The sequence below is a fragment of the Eretmochelys imbricata genome, chromosome 11, assembly GCF_965152235.1.
Source record: "Eretmochelys imbricata isolate rEreImb1 chromosome 11, rEreImb1.hap1, whole genome shotgun sequence".
Taxonomy (NCBI): domain Eukaryota; kingdom Metazoa; phylum Chordata; order Testudines; family Cheloniidae; genus Eretmochelys; species Eretmochelys imbricata.
Window position 1 is genome coordinate 42,088,338 of NC_135582.1, and position 21,511 is coordinate 42,109,848.

The window sequence follows — 21,511 nt, forward strand, 5'->3', positions numbered from 1 at the left end:
GAAACTACATGTGGCCCCCAGCTTTCTCAAATGGATACCATGGCCCTGCCCAAAAAAAAAAAAAAAAAAATCACATTGTATGCATTGAAGCATTTGCCAACAAATGTTGTTGCTAAGGAAATTTTCTTAAGTTTGGACTGGAAGTCAGGTGTTCATGGCCTTAAGGTCATCCAGGAAGGCACTGTTCTTGTCTTGCGAAGCAGGTATTTGCCTTTAGCCTTGTCCTATTTCAAACGTCTCATGGGGAACACTGTTGCATTTTTTACATGTCCTGTTCAGAACATGAACGGTACTAGAGGAAGAGGTGTCTGAGTCAGAAGACTTCTTGGTACTTTTTCAGATTTTTTTTAGCCTTCTTAACCTGCTTTGCAACAGTGCCAACCAGCTGTGGCTAGAGCATGGTCTTTTGTGGTTTGCTTTATGCAATACCTTGAGACCCCTGGAAAGGTCTCCCTCAATGTTGCCCCCACTTGGGGTTCCACTCCTCTTATACCAGGGATGGTCACATTGCTGGAATTCCGTTTGAGCTGTCAAGAAAGGGAGTTGAGTACAATCCCTGTTGCTCTCCCCAAGACTGGCTAGCTGGCGTCGTCCTCATCCCTACTCTGCAACTCCATATCGGGTGTTCTGTGCTGGAGTCTCAGCTTCTTGGGTCACAGAGGAGGGGACCCGACATGCCCATTCTTCTCAAAGCCCTGTGCCCTAGCAGTGCAGGGTCAGCTAACTGAGAAAAGGCAGGGCACAATTCGCCCTCCAAAGAGCATGTTAAAGGTGCCTCACAAATACAACATTTTTTGGATATACCTTGGTGTCTGAACAACAGCTCTGCCATGTTTGGGGAGTGGTTGGGGGAGGAGAGCAGGGATGCACTATAGTACCATCTCCAGTGGCTATGACCACTGCACTGCTCAATACGGAGGAAGGAAGAATAAAGAAAGGCTGCTCACTACTGCCCCCAAAAATGAATAAAATAGGCTATTACAGAAAAGTCAGGAGCAAAGTGAACTGCCACTTGACTGCAGTCATGGCAGCACAATATCTGGCAGCAGGACAGAGAAAGGGGCATGGCTAGCACAGGCTGTGCTGCAGCTTTGAACTGCCTCCGGAAACTACAGACAAGAGTGAAATAGTCTATTATTAGAATGGTGGGAGATGCTGGGCTACAAAAGAGGGACTTCTCCTTCCCCAGCATAGGATGGACATGATGTGGCACCCCCACAATGCTTTGCACATGTTCATGCTAGCATGCTCAACAAGAATGCTCCAACTGTGGGCCCTCTCTCAATGAGATCAAGAGGAGCCAAGCAAACAAGTGATCCTAGACACCAATCACTGGGAATAGCACAGCATCAGAATTTGTTCAGATTTTGGGAGCAAATCCCAATTTCAAACTCTGGAGGACTTTTTAGGCCTTTGGTGCTTAGCTGAAGACTACGTGCTGAGCTCTGAAATGATCAAGTCTGATCAGGTTATAGACATCTCTATTACAGATTTATAAATGGGAATATCATCCTACTTATAAGTGACAGGCTATCTGGATGCAAGTTGAGATTTTGTAGTGTCATGCACACAGAGGCACGAGCTGGGATATCCGTCGAGGCGGGTATGAGCTTTCAGATTACACTAAAGGTCAGTATCATCTCCCTCATTTTGAGCAAGACTGGACTGAGTTATGTCAGAGCACTTTAAATGGAGTGCTTCTAGCTCCCTCAGTGTAAACTTAGGTTATCAACAGAAAACAAAGCTCATTTTAATGATTTTAACCCAACAGACCTCGCAGCAGTGATAATTTTAAAATAAATACAGAAATAATGGTAATCTTTTACATTATAATGATTTTTAAAAGTGTGAACACAAATGAAAACATACTTGTACAGGAAATAATGATACATTTAACAGCACACTTTTTACTTACATATTCAGGTTTTAATTTCTTGTCCCCTCCTCTCACAGCTACTTTTTCTAGTTTGTCTATAATTGGAATGATCATTTCCTCATCTTTAAGTCTAAGTTCTTCATGTATTATTTCAATGTCACGAACAGGATCTACACTTCCTTCAACATGAGTGATATCATCATTTTCAAATGACCCTAGAACAAAAGAACACTTAAATTAAGTATTAAACCTAAATAAACAAAACACAACATTAAAGTATAATAATAATAGAAAGTCAGAGATGAGAAAAAAAGACCATTCTTCTCCCAGTGCAGAACAGTTGCCTACAATATTCTGCACAATATTTAATATGTTAATTTACAACACTATAGTACTTCAAGTGCTTAGCAATTCATTCTTAACTAATGTGGTTACCCCATTATTTCAAGCTTTACAGGGACATGTACAGAACAGTAGTCATACCAGCCCCAATTCAGAAAAGCACTTAAGTTTATACACATGCTCAAGTGCTTTCCCGAATGAGGATGGATTTAAGCACTTTCCTGAAAGTCAGGGCCATTTTACTTAAAAATGTCTCCACTATCAGCAGTAAAACATGGTACCCCAATTGAAAATACCTTTGTATTGATTAAAATATTTAATGGCGGTTTGAAGAATGAAAGAGTCATCGTAACACTATCATTAGCCACAAATTTTGTACATAAAATATACATAGGAAGTTCTAGCCAAAGAATTTTGAAGTTCTGAACCACATTGTCTAGGGTTTCCAAGGGAAACAGGATTTAGAAAAAGGCCTGAAATCATCTGGCAGACCTTTTCCCTGCTTCAATCTACTTTATCACTGTGGTTCTGATGGTGATTGGATAATGAACCACTCAGACACACAATTTACACAGCAGCTAATTTCATCGCCCTGATTTGAGGGTATGGTTTTTCGGAGGCCATCAAAGAAGCGGAGGAAGGTGCATTTGTCATATATGAGTGACAACCATTCACAGCATCTGAACAAAATGGTGCTGGCCCTTATTAGAAACACATCTATTATCACATATTTAAAGTGCAGCTGAAGCCATAATTTCAAATTGTCAACTGGAAACATAAGGGTAAAAAAACCCAGATATTATTGAAGCATGTGTACTGACTTTATGCCCTTTTGAAGACAATGTGGCAACATAATTCAACTGTGATTTACTCTTAAAATTATCAGATAAGGAATAGCATCACAAAAAATGAACAAAACCTAAGGAAGTTTTTAAATGGGGGGAGTGGGAGAAGTTTGTGAAGTATTCATGGATCAATTTCATTGTAATGACCCCACTATACAAATTCCTTAGCACAAAAATTTACTTAGAAATTAAAAGACAGCTTGAAAAACAAAACTAATACACTTTTGAATATTACTGAATTTCTGGAATGTAGCTCACCAAATGTGACCATCTTGTGAAGGAATAAATCAATGGACTTCACTCTTACTGCACCAAATTTAGCGCAAGGTATTTTCTACTCTAAATTAAAAACAATACTTCACAATTGCTAGATTGTACAGAAAACTAACGTTCTATCTATCACATTTCAACAGTTTTCACTTTTAAATTAATTACTGAAGAGAGTGGTTTTAGAATAAAAGGATTAAATTTAAACGTTTTAAATAAACGTCATGATAAACATGATAAGAATGTCTAAGTTATTCAGGTACAACAGCAGGTGTGTAGCTTACAGATGGAATAAATGAAGATACACAATGTCCAAACCATTTTCACATTGTAGAAAATGCTAACAGCAGTTTGGGAAACCCTTTCTTCTCAAATTCTCTAAAGCATACCAATTAGCTCCCTAAAACTAAAAGACTTGCAATCAAAAACCATTTCGAATATACACCAAGGTTAGCAATATAACATCTGGATATGAACAGAAATGTTATTAACAAGGAGTAACTCACCTTGTAATAACTTCTGTTCTTCAAGATGTGTTATCCCTATGTGTAGTACACTTCAAGTTGTGCATGTGCGCCATATGCCCAGACGAGAGAATTTTCTTTAGCAGTTTCCCTAAACTGTGGGTCCATATATGCAACCCTGCTGTCCTCATGCTCTGCATCAAGAGAATAAAGGGGGCTGCTGGACTACTGCCATTTTAGTCCATTCCCTACTGCAAGTTCCCAAAAGCGGAAAGCAGGCAGCAAGGACAGAGAGCTGCAGTGTACTAACATAGGGACAACACATCTTGAAGAACTCAAGTTACTACTAGATGAGTACCCCTCTTTCGAGTGACGTCCCTATGTGTAGTGCAGCTCAGGTGATTCACAAACACCATCTTTATGATGTGTTAGGTACCTAGAGTCCAGTAATACAACTGATTCCAAAACTGCCCTGCCTACAGAGGCATCAGAAGTAGCTGCTTGTACCAGTGCATAGTGTTTTAGCAAGAGTGTGAACAGAATTCCGAGCTGCTAATCTGCAAATGTCAGTAACAGAAACATCTCTAAAGAAGGCATCAAAGCTGCCTGAATTTTAGTCGAGTGAGTTTTTATGCTGGCCTCAAGGGTGATGTTCACCTCATAGCATTCTGACAGCCTCTGGGATGAGATGGCCTCTTCTTTTTAAAGTTCTGTGAATGAAATAAAGTGTCTCTAGTGGACTTTCAGACAGGTAGAAGCCAAGAACCCTACACACGTTCAGTGACTGCCATGCCATCTCTTCTCTGCCTGAGTAGGGTTTAGGGTAAAACTGGAAGATGGATATTTTGGTTGAGCGAAAGTTCAACATTGCCTGAGACACAAAATTAGGATGCAGCCTCATAGAAACCTTATCCTTGTATATGGGGATGGGAGGGAGGGGGGAAGAGGCAGGTGGTGAGGGACTGTTATCAGCCATGAGTGTCCCTAGTTCACCAACTCTTCTATCCAGAAATGCTACTTTAACAGAAAGATGCAGAGAAGAGCAGGACACCAGGGACTCAAAAGGAGGCTTAGTGAGGGTTTATCAAGTTTCAAGTCCTAGGGCAGTACCAGTTTCATCACAAGAGGGAAGATGCAAATCAAACCCTTCATGAACTGGGCAGGAAAATACAGAGTTGGCGTATATTGGTGCTGATGGCTGCAAGTGTACTTTGATGGAGCTAACAGATAATCCCAAGGATTTTAATGACAAGTTGTAATTCACATGTCTGGGATCTTAGCCTGTAAAGAGGCAATTACTCACTGGTTACACAAAACTGAAATATTTTCCACATCATTACTTGTAGGGAATTCTGCACCCAAAAATTCTGCACACAATATTTTAAAATTCTGCATATTTTACATGTCAAAATAACACTACATAATCATGCCAGTTTCAATTATTTTGGTAATGTATTTCAAAATACCTGTCCACAAGTCTATCTAACAATTGTGATAGACCCAAGCCAGTTGGGTACAACAAAATAGTCGAAGGCAGATATACTGGCCACTGGATTAGCAGTTTTCTGTTCCCTGACTGACCAGAGCAGGGGCTGCTCCAGGCTAATGAGAACACCTGACTCCAATTAACTTGCAAAGAGTCAGGTGAGGCCACTGAGGTAATGTGAACACCTGACTCTAGTTAAGGCCCTTCTGGTACTATAAAAGGGCTCACTCCCCTCAGGCTGAGGAGAACCAGGGAGCCAGAGGAGAGGAAGTACGGCTGAAGGGCTAGTTAATGAAAACACCCTCAAACCATTGGTAAGGGAGCCCTAAGGTAAGGGTGAAGAAGAGATAAGCGGGAGAGATGTGGGGAAGCGTCCCAGGGAAATGTAGCAACTCTGGCAGTGAAAGGTCGGCTGCCAACAGCTGCTACCATTAGGGTCCCTGGGCCAGAACCAGGGGTAGAGGGCGGGCCCGGGTTCCCCCCCAACTTGCCACTATAGAAACACCTCCTGGGAGTGGAAGACAGGCCCCTGTCAGGACAGGAGGCTAAACTGTTCTGAAATAAGCTCCTACGGACAACAGAGACTGTAGGAGTTCTCTCAACAACCTCCCCCATGCAGACCTTGGCTGACCTCTAGCCTCTCCCATTCAGTCAGGCACAACTGCCCCTATTCCCACGTGGCTCTCCACTCCCTATTCCCCCATCCCCATGTGACACTGCACCCCCATTCCGCCCCTGCCCCAGTCTGTCCCCCCATACTAGCCCTTCTGAATCCCACTCTATGTGACCCCCACCAGCAGCCTCATGTGCCCCACTGTCTGTCCTCCCTTCCCCCATAGCCCATGCCTCCTAATCTGGCCCCACGGGCAGGGTGCTGTGAGGAACACGGCCGGCTGATGGCTGCTACTGTCCGTGAGCTAGCTGCTTTCTGTTCTGGCACCACAGCAGCCCTTGGGAGGTGAAAGGTAATTACAGCGCCTCTCCAGGTGAATGTATTTTCTGAGGATAAAAAAAAAAAAATCTGGGGGAAATCATGAACTCTGTATGTGTGCAGCAGCGCAGAATTCTCCGAGGAGTAACATTTATAAAACATTTTCTGGTGAAGTCCTTCCTACTGCTGTTCTCAGCATTGCCTGGACATCAGACAAACAGGCCCTCTCCAACACTGAAATGCATCCAAATATGATTCGTTCAGGTGAAGCATGGCTGGGTACCAGAACAGTCAGGCCCAATCTAGTGCTAGAAGAATGACTTGTGCCTTGACTGGTCTGGTTTTCCTCAACACAAGGTAAGAGGAGATATCGGGAATAACACGTACCACAAGAGTCCCAACCACTGTATGAGAAATGCCTCTCTGAGAAAGTCTGGGCCACAACCCCGTCTGGAGTACAATTTCTTGCACTTGCTGTTCACGTAGTACATGAAGAGATCTGTGGATGGGAGACCCCATGCCACCCAATCAGGTCATGGAAAAGTATCTGCTCAGAGAATCTGCCAGTGCAGTATTATGAATCCCTGGCAGTTGGGGTAATCTGCATTGGAATGCACCAGTTCCAGAGGGCAACAGCCTCCAAACAGAGCTGTGAAGCACCTGCTCTGCCATACTTGTTGAGATAATAAACCACAATCATATTGTCCCATAATACCTGGATTGACTGACTGCAGATGTGTGGGAAGAATTGTTTGCAGTCTAATCTGACTGCTCTCAGTTCCCACAGATAGATGTGAAGTGTAAAATCATGAGGGGACTATACCTCTGGACAACCTGTCCCTCCATGTACGAAACTCAACCTAATAGGGATGCATCTGTGGTCAAAGACGTGGTTAGAAGAAGGGAGATGGAATGGTACCCAAACACATACTTTACGTCTGTCCTCCCAGCAAAAGGGAGTGAAGATTCTTTGCGGAATCGTGACTAGCAGGTTAACACTGTGCCTACCTGGCACATAGACAATACTTGTAGACATCTGAGGTGAAGTCTTACTAATGGGGTCACGTAAGTGTACGCAGCCATATGGCTCAACAATACCAGGCAAGATCATCTGGACGATCTGGGCTCAGATTCCCTAAATGAACCCAGTGACGGAGAGGAAGCAGTCCTCCAGTAAGTAGAGGTCTGCGTGGATACAAAATTTATATCCGCATCCACGGATATAAATCTGTATCCATGGCGCTGCAGGGTTCTACTGGGAACCGCAGTGGCGAAAGCAGCAGCATGTTGGGCCGCTGCTCCCTGGAGCCAGCGCCCTGCACCGGCAGCTTCTCCCCTGTGGTTATACCAGTCCAGCCTCACCCAAAGGGCGGGCACCAGGCATACCAGCAGCTTTGCCAGCTTGCGCTAGCGTGTGCAAGCAGCTTGCGCTAGCGTGTGCAAGCAGCTTGCGCTAGCGTGTGCAAGCAGCTTTGCGCTAGCGTGTGCAAGCAGCTTTGCGCTAGCGTGTGCAAGCAGCTGGCGCTAGCGTGTGCAAGCAGCTGGCGCTAGCGTGTGCAAGCAGCTGGCGCTAGCGTGTGCAAGCAGCTGGCGCTAGCGTGTGCAAGCAGCTGGCGCTAGCGTGTGCAAGCAGCTGGCGCTAGCGTGTGCAAGCAGCTTTGCGCTAGCGTGTGCAAGCAGCTTTGCGCTAGCGTGTGCAAGCAGCTTTGCGCTAGCGTGTGCAAGCAGCTTTGCGCTAGCGTGTGCAAGCAGCTTTGCGCTAGTGTGTGCAAGCAGCTTGCGCGCTCCTGGACAGGAGATACAGACCGCTGAGTGGAAGGGATTCCTGTCCAGGCATGTGAGCCACTTGCACACATTAACGTGACCAGGGACAGCTGCTGGTGAGTCTGGTGCCCGCCCCAGAGGACACGGTATGCTGGCTCCTGGGAGCAGCAGCTGGAGATGCTGCTGCTTTTGCCACCGCAGTTCCTACTAGAGTACTGCAGATCTGTGGATATCTATTTATATCCACAGTGTGACACAGCATGGCCAGAGGGCAGCAGGAGAGTGTTAGAAGGGAGCCTTATTCCCTGTAGAGGGAAGAAAGTTTGCTATAGATTAATTAAAGCACCTGAAGCCAATCACCTGATAAAAAACCCCTGCTTCAATCAGACAAGGGAAGGAGTTGAAGCAGAGTGGATTGGTTTTGGAGCAGAGAGCAGTTTGGAGGGAAGCAGAGGAGAGTTTGGAGAAGTGCTGTGGTGGGCTAAGACCACCAAGACCCTAGGTAAAGGGACACCTGGTTTGTGCAGAAGGAGGGCAGGAAGTCCCACAAGCTGAAGGGCAGGAGAAGGAAGTAGCCCAGGGGAAGGAACCACTAGTTTAAGTGGTTTACTGCTATCCCTAGGGCCCCTGGGCTGGGACCCGGAGTAGAGCATGGGCCCGGGTCCCTCCCTCTCCACTCCCCTCCTCTAGGACACTAGTGGGACAGTTAATACCCCAGTTTAGGGGCGAGAAACGGTGCCCTGAACCCTCCCCAAGAAGAGAAAGCACGAGACCCATCAAAGTAGTGCCGGCAATATGCCACAATGGATATAAATTTTGTATCTGCGCAGGGCACTACCAGTAAGCAAGCCCTGGCTGTAACAGCATCCAACCTTGCCCCAGTGAATTATATGGATTGCGAGGGTTCCAGGGTGGACTTCTCCAGGTTCACCTTGATGCCCAAATTCTTGAATAGATGTAGAAACATACTAGTTACTTCCCATGTTTTCTGGTAAGAAGTCCCTTCAGCAACCAGCTGGTTAAGTAAAGGTAAAACATTGCCCCTTTCCAACAAGTGAGCTGCTACCACTGACAGTACCTTGGTAAACACTCTAAGTGCCATCAAGAGCTCAAAAGGGAAGAAATTCTGTATCGCTAGTGCTGTTGACTGGCCACAAATCTCAGGAATACACTGTTGAATGTCTATATTAAAGTAGGTATCTTTGAGATAAAGGGTCATGAACTAATAGTCTGGATTTAGTGATGGGATAGAGGCCAACAGGGTCACCATTCTGAACTTTAGAGATGAATTTGTTCGGTTCCCTGAGGTCCAGAATGGGCCTCCATCCCCTATCTTCTTGGGAAAGACAAGGAACCTCAAACTGCTTTCCCCTTACTGTCAGAGGTATTCGTTCTATCGTCCCTCCCTCTGTCTTGAGAGATGGGTCCTAAAAGAGGATAGGGAAGAGAACTAGATCGTGTACACCAAGGAAATGACCTCTAGTACTCATCTGTCAATTATGATTTCTGTCCAGGCAGACAGGTAGTGAGAAAGTCAGCCTTCAAAGGGAAGAGAAAGACCAGAAAGGTTGTGCAGATCCAGAAGGACAGTTGGTGAGCAGCTTTTGAGGGTCCCATCAAAACGCTGGTCTCAAGGGTGATGACGGTTGAGAGGTGAAAGATAGTTGACCTTGGACACCCTTTCTTTGCTTCCTCTGATGCTTACACAGTGGCTCATGCTGCCACTGGTGATAAAAGGTAGGTGTGGCATCATCTACACTGTGGCTCAAGGGGTTTTCTTTTGATTGCAGGTCTATAAATACCCAGTGTTACCCAGGGACTCCTTCAAGAAGTGGAAACCTCATTCATCATGCTCTGAATAGAGCACTGCACTCATATGGATGGTCCTCCACTCTCGTTTGAACCTCCTTCAGGATTTCTGAGGAGGAGAGCCACAACGAGCATCCCATCATCACAGCCATGGCCGTGAATCCTGCTACTGTGTCTGTTTCTCAAGCAGTCTGAAGCGCCAATTTCATTACCAGTTTTCCTTCATTAATCAGGGCCTGGAACCTGTCTCTAGCATCCTGAGGCATCTTATTGGCAAAGGCAGCCAGCTTGTGGTAGATGGTGTAATCATATTTGGCCATCAGAGTTTGGCAGTTTTGAGACTAGAAACTGCAGAGATGCCTTGGAATGCACTTTCCTGACAAAGGGGTAAAGTCTGTTCGCTTTCTTCTCATGAGGCCTAGATCTGGGTTGTCTTTGTTGGCTACACTTGGTGGCCGCAGATACCACCAAGTTGGGAGGCAGGTGAAAAAATATGTTGTCTGACCCTTTTGCAAATACAAAATACCTCTTCTCAGCCCACTTGGGATACTGGTTGGTATGTGCCAGAGAACCCTGGCAGGTTTGAGGATGGCCTCATTAACAGGAAGCAACACTCTGCTCAACCCAAGCTATGCAAGTGTCCAGCAGTTTTTGTGGTGCTTTCTGGCCCTCTTCCAGGGGAATCCCAAGTGATTCTGCCATTCTTACAGGTTTCAGAGTAACAGCCGTGTTAGTCTGTATTCGCAAAAAGAAAAGGAGTACTTGTGGCACCTGAGAGACTAACCAATTTATTTGAGCATAAGCTACAGCTGTAGCTCACAAAAGCTTATGCTCAAATAAATTGGTTAGTCTCTAAGGTACCACAGGTACTCCTTTTCTTTTTGCCATTCTTACGTAAGTCCTGAAAAGCTTTAAGATCATTGGGGCATTGTGGGACAGCTGGAATCACTGCCTTGCTCAATGAAGAAGAGGACAATTTCACAGGCACAGACTCCTGCTCAGTTGCTCTTCATCATCATTTTTCCGGACTTGTGTTTCCTGAAAAGGCTGAGAAAGTTACTCTTCTATCCTGGGAACCCAAGGTCTGCTTGGGTCTCTTGTACCACAATGTGAATGTGTTGAGTGTTAAGCCCACATATCTTCTGGGACTCAACACTACTATTGTGGAATCTCATAACTCCTTGGTACAGGATTCCAGAGGGCAGGGTACCAGAGTGTGTAGGGGTGATATTCTCTCATACTGGAGTGGTAAGGAACCCTGAGTGTCCTATTTGGGCTCTATCCTGTTGAGGGGTTTCTGAGGGCATAGTTCAGAACTGGGTGTCTGCTGTAGTCCTCTTCCAGTTCAGAGGATGAGTCCTAGTATTGGAGAAGAAAGACCTGCCTCTCTTAGTTGATGTACTGGAGACAGTCTGTGGACAGGGATGGAGATAGGTACCATAGCAACATCAGTACCAGCTAAAGTCCCAATGCTGGGCACTGAGCTCTGGAGAGGAGAGGTGACTCTGGTAACAGTGGAACGTCCAGGTCAAGTAGTGACCCAGAATAAATGGAGTTGTTTCTGTAACTTGGGTCATTGCCATAGAGGATGCCAGATCCGGCAGCACTGACGAGGGCTTTGGTGCCCAAGTAAAAGCCCTAGTACCAGAGGGTGATGCAGTTTTCCCTTTTGAAGTCCTTCCTGGCATTAAATGGTTCTGCTCTGGAACATGAGTCTCTTGATGACTTGGTTTGGCAGCATCCTAATTTTGCGTCTCAGGCAGCATTGGACTTTCGCATCAACCAAAATATCCATCTGCCAGTGTTTGCTCTGGCTCTGTTCTCCAGAGTCTCTTTGAGCCAGAGGGGGGAAATGAATGTTTTAGAGCCACTAGGACCAAAGAAGAGCCATTCATACCTTCTTCAGATTGACGCATTTAGAGACTGTTCATGGCTTCCTCCATGAGGAACTTACAGAGCCAAAACAGCCCGGACTGATTAATCATACTCAGTAACAAAATGCAAACCCTGCACCTGGAATGGACATACTCTTGCCCCAGGCAGTATAGACAGGTGTTGTAGTCCCTGATCAGAAAGGTTCATGGCTAAGGCTGTGAGTTTGTCATGGTGGTCACGGATTCTGTGATTTTCCAGGACCTCCGGGACTCCTGCAGCAGCCAGTGCAGTTGGCACAGGGGCCACCTGAGGTGCTCAGGCAGCCGCTAGGCCAGCTGCACCAGCCTCTGCTGGGGCAGCCTCAGGCCACTACACTCCCTTCCCCCAGCAGGAGTTTGGGTTTGAGAGGGGGCTCAGAGCTGAGGCGCAGGAGGGTGTGAGGGCTCTGGGTGATACTTACCTCGGGGGGCTCCCAGGAAGTGGCAATACGTCCCTCCCTCAGCTCCTTGGCGGAGGTGTGGCCAGACAGCTCCGCGCACTGCCTCTGCCCACAGGCACCACCCATGTAGCTCCCATTTTCTGTGGTTCCCGGCCAATGGGAGCTGCGAAGCCGGCGCTCGGGGGTAGGGGACGACCTGCAGAGCTATCTGGCTGCACCTCTGCCTAGGAGCTGAGGGAAGGACATGTCACTGCTTCCAGGGAGCCACACAAAACCAGATAAGGAGCCTGCCAGCCCCACCAACCCCCTACCCCACCCCAGCACTAGCGGCGGTCCAGGACTGCCCCCGCCAGAGCACCCATGGCTACCCTCGGGCTGCCCCCCACAAGATTTAGTCAGGGGTATATAGTACAGATCATGGACAGGTCAAAGGATGTGAATTTTTGTTTACTGTCCATGACTTTTACTAAAAATATCTGCGAATAAAAGGTAGTCCTATTCTTGGCACATATCACAGTTTTTAAAGCCAAGTATCCTTGGCAAACTCTCCACAACCACTGCAAGATTGGGGCGGGGGTGGGGTGGTGGCAACAGATTCCTGCCCCAGAGTGTTGTTCAAGATAAGAATCCAGACTCTGTTAAACTAACTGTACTAAGAACTAAGCAACTATAAAAACTTTTAAAAACTATTGACACCAATGAGTTGAAGTCAGAATGAACACTGAAGCTCTAACCTAGACCACGAGCAGTAGGAGGAACCAAGATGGTTGCAATCCAGCAGCCCCTTTTATTCCGTAGGTGCGGAGCATGAGGAGAGCAGAGAGGCACATGCAGACCACACAGAGAAAATTATTTGGTTCTGGGTGCATGCACAACCAGAAGTGCATAGGGTCAATCACGCAGAGAAATAGGTTTCTGTAGATCAATGATGACATTATAAAAATTAGTTGGACAGAGAACATTTTTCTCCACCTTAGCAAAAATATCATTTCTATCTTAGAAAAGATTACTTTGAATGCACAAAAAGTGATGGACCTTTTCACAACTTTGGTTTTTGTTAGGTTTTTTGCTTAATAAGAACCAGCATCTTTCTGAGTTAACTGGAAAAACAAGAATTTCAGAAGCGTTGACCAATCCCTGAAAATAGTTAATACTGCATTTGTTTTTGAACCTTTCATCTAAAAGAATTAGAAATATAGTAATTAGCGTAATATAGCAACTTGATGAGGATGTCACATTGTAGTTAATATAGACACTCAGATTAGGGATTTCTGATCCTGAGAAAAAGAAAAGCTATTCCAAGGACCAGATGTTGTAGGTGAATGGGCCAATAAGTACGGAACACATTTAATGTAGTACACACAAACCAGTGATATGCTGCCAAAATTTTAAAAGGGACTCTCATTTAAACTCTATCTCAATAGACAACACACAATAGTCCTTGGATAAAACACTTTTCTGCCCTTCACAAAAATAAATGCCTCCATCAATTCCATATTCTTTCATTCCTTCCCTTCAAAACCCACATCAATTCTATTTTCTTCAAAATCCACAACTCACACACACAAAAAAGAAAAAGTAAATTCTATGCCATTCATGTACACCCCTATCGCCCCAAAATCTCTGAATTTCACTCTTTGCCCATTCAATCCTTCTAACCCATGCTTGTCCCAGTACCCCTTCCAGACACACCATGCTTCCTCCCTCCCTAGTATTTCATGAAAGTTTCTTCAGTTTTCACCTCCATGTCAATTCTTCCTCACAGTTGCAGCAACAGCTGTTCTGTAGGTCCCACTAGCAGCTCTGGTGACAAGTGAGCTGTCTTGGAGCCTCTGCCTATGGACTGGTTGGTGTCTCAGCTAGGGAGTCGTCCCTTCTGACGAACTGAGGACTCCCATTCAAAGCAGCAGAAGATTGTCCCTGTCTCTCTCTCATTGCCTGAGGGGATAGAGTTATGGGTGCTGAAGGATATACATGGTGTGCACCTTATGTGCTCCAAGCAGAGAGTGGGATGCAGCTGCTGTGCCGATAATTGGCAAAACCAACGGCTTGTTAGCTGCCTCAGTGAGCAGCAACTGATTCAGTAAATACCTCAAAGAGGGCCAAAAAATGTTAACAAGTAGAGGTAGGCCTTCAAATGCTCCTCTTTCCCTCACCCTTTGGAGAGGAGGAAAACTAATCTTAAAAGCATAAAGCTAGCTCAAAGATTTTCAGGAGAAAGAGTTAGTCAACTGATTTTTGGGATACATCACAAACTTATCTGACTCATTTTACCTTTTTTTAAGAGTCTGTGGAGTAAATGGAGAAGAGGCGGAAAGGGAGACAGGGAATGGAGGACAGAGAAATCCTTCTGGGCCTCCTTCTACAGAAGTAAAAACCAGTTACTTGTTCCTTTAAACCTTTGCATTTGGTTTAAAGCAGTTTACTTTTTTCAAGACTAGCTTCAGAAGGAAAGAGGCTATAATCTTTATTTATATGAAAAAAGACTATCCATCATGGAACCAAAAGACTACTTTGTTAAAGGACTCGTACAAATCCTCTCCAGCTAATTAGCAAAATAAACTGAAGTGAGGGGAAAAAACTGCAAGAAACACACAGTGTTCACTTTAAATGAATTGGCCATGGCCAAGAAATATTTCTGGGATCATTGTGGAAAAATCCCTATAGTCATTAATCCAGTTTATTACTGCAATAAGACAGGTAAACAAAATATTTCATTGTTAAGAATAAATACAAAGAAATATTTCATACTCAGATATATATATTATTGTCACAACCACGAATGTTTGCATTGCACGGCAAGCAATATGATCCATATTTTAATAATCTCTTTGTTAGAACTCATTAAAAGAATTAAAGCTTATTTTTCTTCAGAGAGAATTCTCTGCTTCCCATCTGAAATATTAAAAATTATCAGGGTGTCTAGACAAGTTGAACCAAAACTATTCCCACTGAGATGAACTCAAAGGCCACAATCTAAAAATAAGAAATTAAAAATAATTTAAGTGTAAGATTGCTATACACAAAGCCCCAGATTCACTGAACTGGCTGCATGCTTGGCACAAATTGAGGGACTGAGGTGGCATGGCATTAAGCCACCTTTGTGACTCCCTGTTCCAGAGGCTGAAAAGCATCAGCCCTAGACCAACACAAAACAGATCAGCCTCAGGGCTGCAAATGGGTCCAAGAGGCTAGTCCAACAGGCAGGCAGATGAAGGGGTGGGGGTACAGGGCCAGAATTGGGACAATAAAGGAGCCACTACTATTCCCCTTGCCTTATCCCACCTGGGTACTCTCTTGTGAGGGGGAATCCTTAAGCAGCTGGTAAAGACAACTTCAAGTCTGCTCTGCACTGGTAAAACTGGTGCAAACCAGACTTAACATTCTGGTAAATCTGGCCTTCAGTACTAAATATGTAATAAATGACCAAGTGATGCCAATGAGGCAAAAACTGTTAGTGACCATAGGCAACTAGACTATTATTTTTATTTAAAAGAGGGGAAATATCTCTGAAAGCGAGATTGTGAGAAACCATACTGGAGGAGACTTTTTTAAAATAACTATTTCCTATCCAATCATTTAAAATGTTCTTGTAAAAGGAAAACAATAGTTCATAAGGAAGTTTCATACAAAAAAAAACCCCAAATAAATTAACATTAAGCAAAAAAAATTAAAACACAAAAACAAAGTTAAAGTTGGATGCTTAAGTATGCCGTATTCCCTACAGAGTCAGCATACCACACACAGCACAAAGTAACAGTAAAAAAGTATGCTGTCATTTGATGGAATTTAGACTTTAATTACAAACTTCAGTACTACAATACCCCAGTTTCATTAATATATCTTACTGTAATCACAATATTCTACTTCAAAAATAATAGTAGAATTGTATTTTGTGTTAGTGTCTAAGAGCCCAGTCATGGACCAGGACGCCATTGTGCTAGGCACTGAACACACAAAGAGGTGGTCATTGCCCCAAAAGAGCTTACAATTTAAGTGTAAGACAGGAGATGAGAGGTGGATATACACAGACAGGTGGGAGAGCACATGGAAACAATGAGAATTTTTGTCTGCATGACAGGCAATGGTATCAACGCACCAACAACTTTGGCTGTTTTAAGCTTCTTGTTGTGGTTGTTGTTAATAGCAGGGCTGAAGAAGAAGAGGGGTGTTTTCTGTTCAAGGAACAAAACAAAAACAAAAAACAGAGGTAATCAACCAGAGCCCACCCACATTGCTATCTTTGTGCCAGCTCCTTTCCTGAAGAGAGTTCAACATCACTTTTGCAATGACTTTGTGCAAAAGAAGCAGGCTGGAAATCAGACTATTTGGTGCCAAATATGGGTTTCTTCAAAACTGGACATACTATTACATTCTTGAGATTGCCTACTCTAAAGCTATCACAATATCAATTTTCTTCACTAGCCTTCACCAACTGCGTCAGTTTTACAGGTGGCAGATTGGACATCCTTCAGCCATTGTCCCAAACTTTAGTCACTGCAGATGGTAGATAAACCAGTCTCTTCGTGCAAAGATCAACCGGCTCTATTCCGGCAAAGTTCCCGAGAATCTCCATTATGACATGTATTTAAGCCAAAAGCTACTAGACATAGTAAAAAGCATGAAAATGTAAATGTTATTGATATTCTTTTTGTAATTTTTTCAACAAAGTTAAAAATCAAAATTCGGAAAATCTGGACCTACCACACAAACAAGTATTCAGCTGAGACTGAGCACAAGGTATATGCTCCTGGAACTTTTGGCAAGAACTATTTCCTTAAAATGTTCTCTTTGGGTAGAGGTCTACAGTGCCTTTAATAAAATAAAATGACAGCACCACTATTCTCCCTACTCTCCAATTCTTCTAGCTCTTCGGGGATGGGAGACTTCCTTATGAGTGGAGATTCTTGTAAATGGGTAGTGCCCTATGAAGAGCACTAGAAGAATCCATCTGACATCTATGATTTGTCCCCACTGCTTTGCAAAGTGGTGGATTCTGCATCCTAGGGAAAGCAAGTTTAATGGAAAAATTAAAAAAAAAAAATCTTTAGTAATGGCTCACTATGTACTGTTGAGTCCATGAAAGCGCAACCCACCGCAAGGGTAAAAACTAAATGCACACAGTCAGAGGGGCTAATCTGGGAGGAAGCTAACCAATCATCCTGGTTTTCTCTGTCTAATTTATGATGATTAATTATGGAATTGGTATGGGCCACTCACATTCAGTTTCTCCACACAAGCATTAACTATCTTTTTACCAAAATAAGAAATTAACAAGGATTCCTCAAAAAAAAAAAAAAAAAAGTGGGGGGGCTTTACGATGGAGTTAACTTCCTTTTTCACCAGTCGTATTATAAATGTCTTAGCCATGTTCTTAATATGGAGGCTCCCCCTCCCCCAAACCGCCCTTTCAAACAGTTCTTCTGGAAAACACTAGAGGACATCAATCAAGCTAGGAAGATGTATCCTTATCTTCTGTTGATGTAAGAGAAAGAGGGGATAGAAATGGGAGACAGGAATCTTAGGCTTGCTGGAAACAAGTCTGGTGACAAATCCCCACAAACACTTAGTAGTTTGCAGATAAGGCTATCAAAGCAGAAAGTCGAAGAATCTTTGGGGGTAGGACATGAGTTAGACACATTGAGTTTTATGGAACCATCTGACAGTCACAAAACTATCACAGGGCAAAATACCTAATCTGAAGCTGATGGAAAGGGAGGGGTCTGGAAATTAATCCTTCCTAAATCCAGTTTCTTCTCCTGTTGCCAGTGGGCCTGAATCTCAAGGTTCTATTTCAAGGAAAGATTTGTCTTGGGCTCTCTGCATTTCTTAGACTATGTGGGCTAGCAGGGAAGGATGAGTCTTGAGACTTCATCTGTAGCCAAAAGCAGTGCAGAAGGAACCCCTCCATGCACCTGCAGGTCCTTAGGGAAAACCACCTTACAATGGTACTCATTTTTCAAGAGTTGAAATATAATTCTGAGAAGAAGAAAAGCTTTAAAAATCTGTACTGTAAAGTCAGTGAGTGATGTCTGGTTCTGTTGCTTTGCTCTTCAAGTGAGGCTGGAGAAACTGGGACAACAAAAGAGGGGAAAAATGGCATGGCTGCTCAGGCGGTCACAAAATTGAACATTTTCACTGGTTGCTGACCTGCCAGTTAAAGAAGAGAAGGAAGAGCTACCCATATGTCAGTTACTAATAGCACTGAGGGCACAGAAACCTCAACATTTTATTAATGTAAATTTCTTACCTATACACGTTTGTGCCTGTGAAGTAACAAAAGATAAATATGCACATAATATGGTAGTAAAAGGAGGCATCTGTTAAATAGCACCCGATCAACGCACACATTTTTCTTCCACTTCTTTCAAGAATCTGCTTCAAAATTCCTTGAGACAAAATTTACCTCTAAACCTCCAGAGATTTTTGCAATGCTTATGTTATACCTGTCAAGATCCGACGACGTTATGTTATGTATTCATCTGAACAGAACCACTACACTTAGTTACAGGCTATCATCAACCAATTCATTCTCTTGCTAAAATCAAGTCATCCAATTACTCCTTGACTAATCAAGGCTGTTTTGGCTTTTTCTTTTTTCAAAAGGTACTCAACAGCATAAACAGTTCACTTACAAGAAATGGAAAGAGGCTAATCAGCAGAATTATTGTTTTGCTGCTACAATTTGCAGTATTTAAATGTAGTTGCTGATTGGACTGAAAGTTTTATGATATAGCATACGAAACTAGTTTGATACAAATACAAAGCTGCCTATAGCATAAGCTTTATTGTCTTTATCACAGACCACTTTGCAGCACAGATAGATGTAAAAATATATTTGCAATTATTCATTTTTCAATATTTTGATTCTGAATGCAATTAGGTACAATTAATAAGAGTCTTCAAGATTAATTCACAGGGATCTTTTACACTATCTGCTGCTTCATGTTTTTCTTATTATTATTATCCTTGTCTTTAATTAAAAAAAGGCGAATAAGTTACTATTTGACATGAGGTTAAATTTACAATAAAGTTAATACAATGTAAAATATTTTAGTATCGTATTTACTAACTGGATAAGTATTTACACAATGAGTAATGAATAAGAGTATTCCTACTGATCAGAATCTGAAATGTATCACAAATTATCTATATAAATTTAGGGTTTCTAACAGTATTTTTTTTAGGGAAAAAGTTAACCCACTTAAGCTCTTAAAGAAATGGTGCGAGAAAGTTTGATACATCTGACTTTTAAGAACAACAGTAAGGAAATGTAGTTGATACTTGCTCCTCTCCAGCAAATATTCAACACATGTTATTAAACCAGTTCCCATTTACAAACAGAGTTTTTTGTGTGTTTGTAAAAACATGCACACACCATGTACATTGATATGGACCCAGAATTAATAGTCATTATAATGTCCATTCACCAAATAAAACAGTGCTGTGACTTGTCATTTTTTTAAAAAGTAAAAATTGGATGTTCCAGTGAGCAACAGAAATGCACAAAACAAAACTTCTGATTCATATATATCAATTAAAAATATGTATAAAGGCCACCTATATTAAGACTGAAGATCTTGCATGCCAGTATCTTGAGAATTAGGGGGATCTGTAATGGAAACAGACACCCTTAACTATTGTGGTGATCTTACACTAAGCATTAGAAAAAGTGCTTAACTCTGAAGATACTGAACTTTACAACATAGACTTTATATACAAAATATACTTTATGAGCAAAAAACCAATGCTACTGGATAAACATACCATAAAATGTCTTAAAATGCTGCATATGTTAATAAATTTCTACAAATGCAAGGGGCAGATATACTAAACCTTCTTTAAGAGGAAGTTAGTTTATAATAAAAATCCATTAATTGTAAAAAGAGATCTAATATTCTTTAAGGAAGAATATTTTTCCAGTTAAAGAAGTTATGTTTAACATCTTAAACATAAGTAAAATCAAGTAAAAAAAAAGTCAACAAAACACCCTGGTCGATTTGACTTGTGGAGAAAATTTTTCAGATGTCTTTTGCGGCTTTGTTTAATACCATGGTCCTTTAAGTTTTGTCTTCATAAGGCCCTAACTAGTTGTAATCATATGCAGTCTAATTGTGGACATTTATCTGCTTTTCTTATGCATAGAACATAGCTATTAAAGCTGAATGGTGATGGTGTGAAGTATAGGTTAAATTGGGTGAAATTAAAGCAAATTACTCTGGGATGTGGAACTCTGAAAATAGAAACTGCCAATGATTTGCAACCCTCTTGATGATCAGCTTCACAGAACCAAGAAAACTTACATATTTTAAAGTTAACTAGATTTTTTTTAAATAATATGTATAAATTTATTTTAAATGCAAGCACTGACTGCGGCAATAATTATTTTGTTTTACTCGTACTGTAGTAACACGAGAAGATTTTAATTCCCATTCAAAACACTTGTTTTTGTTAAGTTTTGTTAAGTTTAGCCTTGATTTTAAATAACTAAAAAGAAGTTCAGAAACTGAGCTGCATTGTTAGTTACTATGCACCTAATATACTTTGTTCAAGCAATCTGATACACATATACACCGGGGGCATGTGGAAAGTAGATGCTTCTCTATTATGAGGCGAGTCATGAACTGAATGTCTAGTAGCACTGAATGTCTAGTGGCAGTTAGGGTAAGGAGAAACTAGTTCTAGCACCAAAGAGGAAATTGCACACTTGCACACAAAATCAATCTCTTGACAACTATTTTATAGAAGGGACAAAATCTATTTGTACATTAACTAATGTATAGGGAGAGCACATGCAAGATAAAAACAAGACAATAGCAGCAGTACCTGATTTAAAAGTATTAATAAAGAATATAGCCTCTAGTTCCTGAATGTATGAACCAATCCATATAAAAACACTTTCCATTTACGTAAGACGAACTTTTATCCAACAATCTGAAAGTACTTCACAAAGGTGAGTGATTATAACTTCCATTTTATAGATGGAGAAACTGAGGCAGAAATGTTCATTTAAGGTCATATGAGAATTCAGTGGAAGAGAACACAATTCTGATTCTAATAAATCTATTTTAGCAGAGGGAAAGACTTAACCAAGAAAGCAGTCCAAGGGAACAAAGAACATACCTACAAATACTGCTTCAGGGTATGGACACTTGTATCTGTATGACAAGCACTGGTGATTGATTCCTTTTGCAACGTATGTCTAGAATGTGCTATTGTTCTATCTTGCTACTCCCACAATTGGAAGTAGTCATCACTCCACTGGCAGAATCTTCTACCTGCTGAGACTGGTTATCAAATTACTCTTGCCAGTTAGGGGTAATTATCTGAAGACAGAAGAAATGAATCTTAGAGCCCTCTGTGCTTCCAAACCCACAGGCCCATTACAACTCCCCTTGATTGTTTACTGCAGA

General features: G+C 42.5%; 1 protein-coding gene across 4 annotated transcripts in view; it reads right to left on the reverse strand.

The window, feature by feature from the left end:
• OLA1 (Obg like ATPase 1) overlaps window positions 1–21,511 on the reverse strand; it is a 207,077-nt gene that overhangs the window by 96,380 nt on the left and 89,186 nt on the right. For all 4 annotated transcript variants that reach the window (XM_077829963.1, XM_077829961.1, XM_077829962.1 and 1 more), the window contains exon 5: window positions 1,916–2,091. In XM_077829963.1, the coding sequence (XP_077686089.1) occupies window positions 1,916–2,091 (176 nt within the window). The remainder of the gene's footprint in view (window positions 1–1,915; window positions 2,092–21,511) is intronic.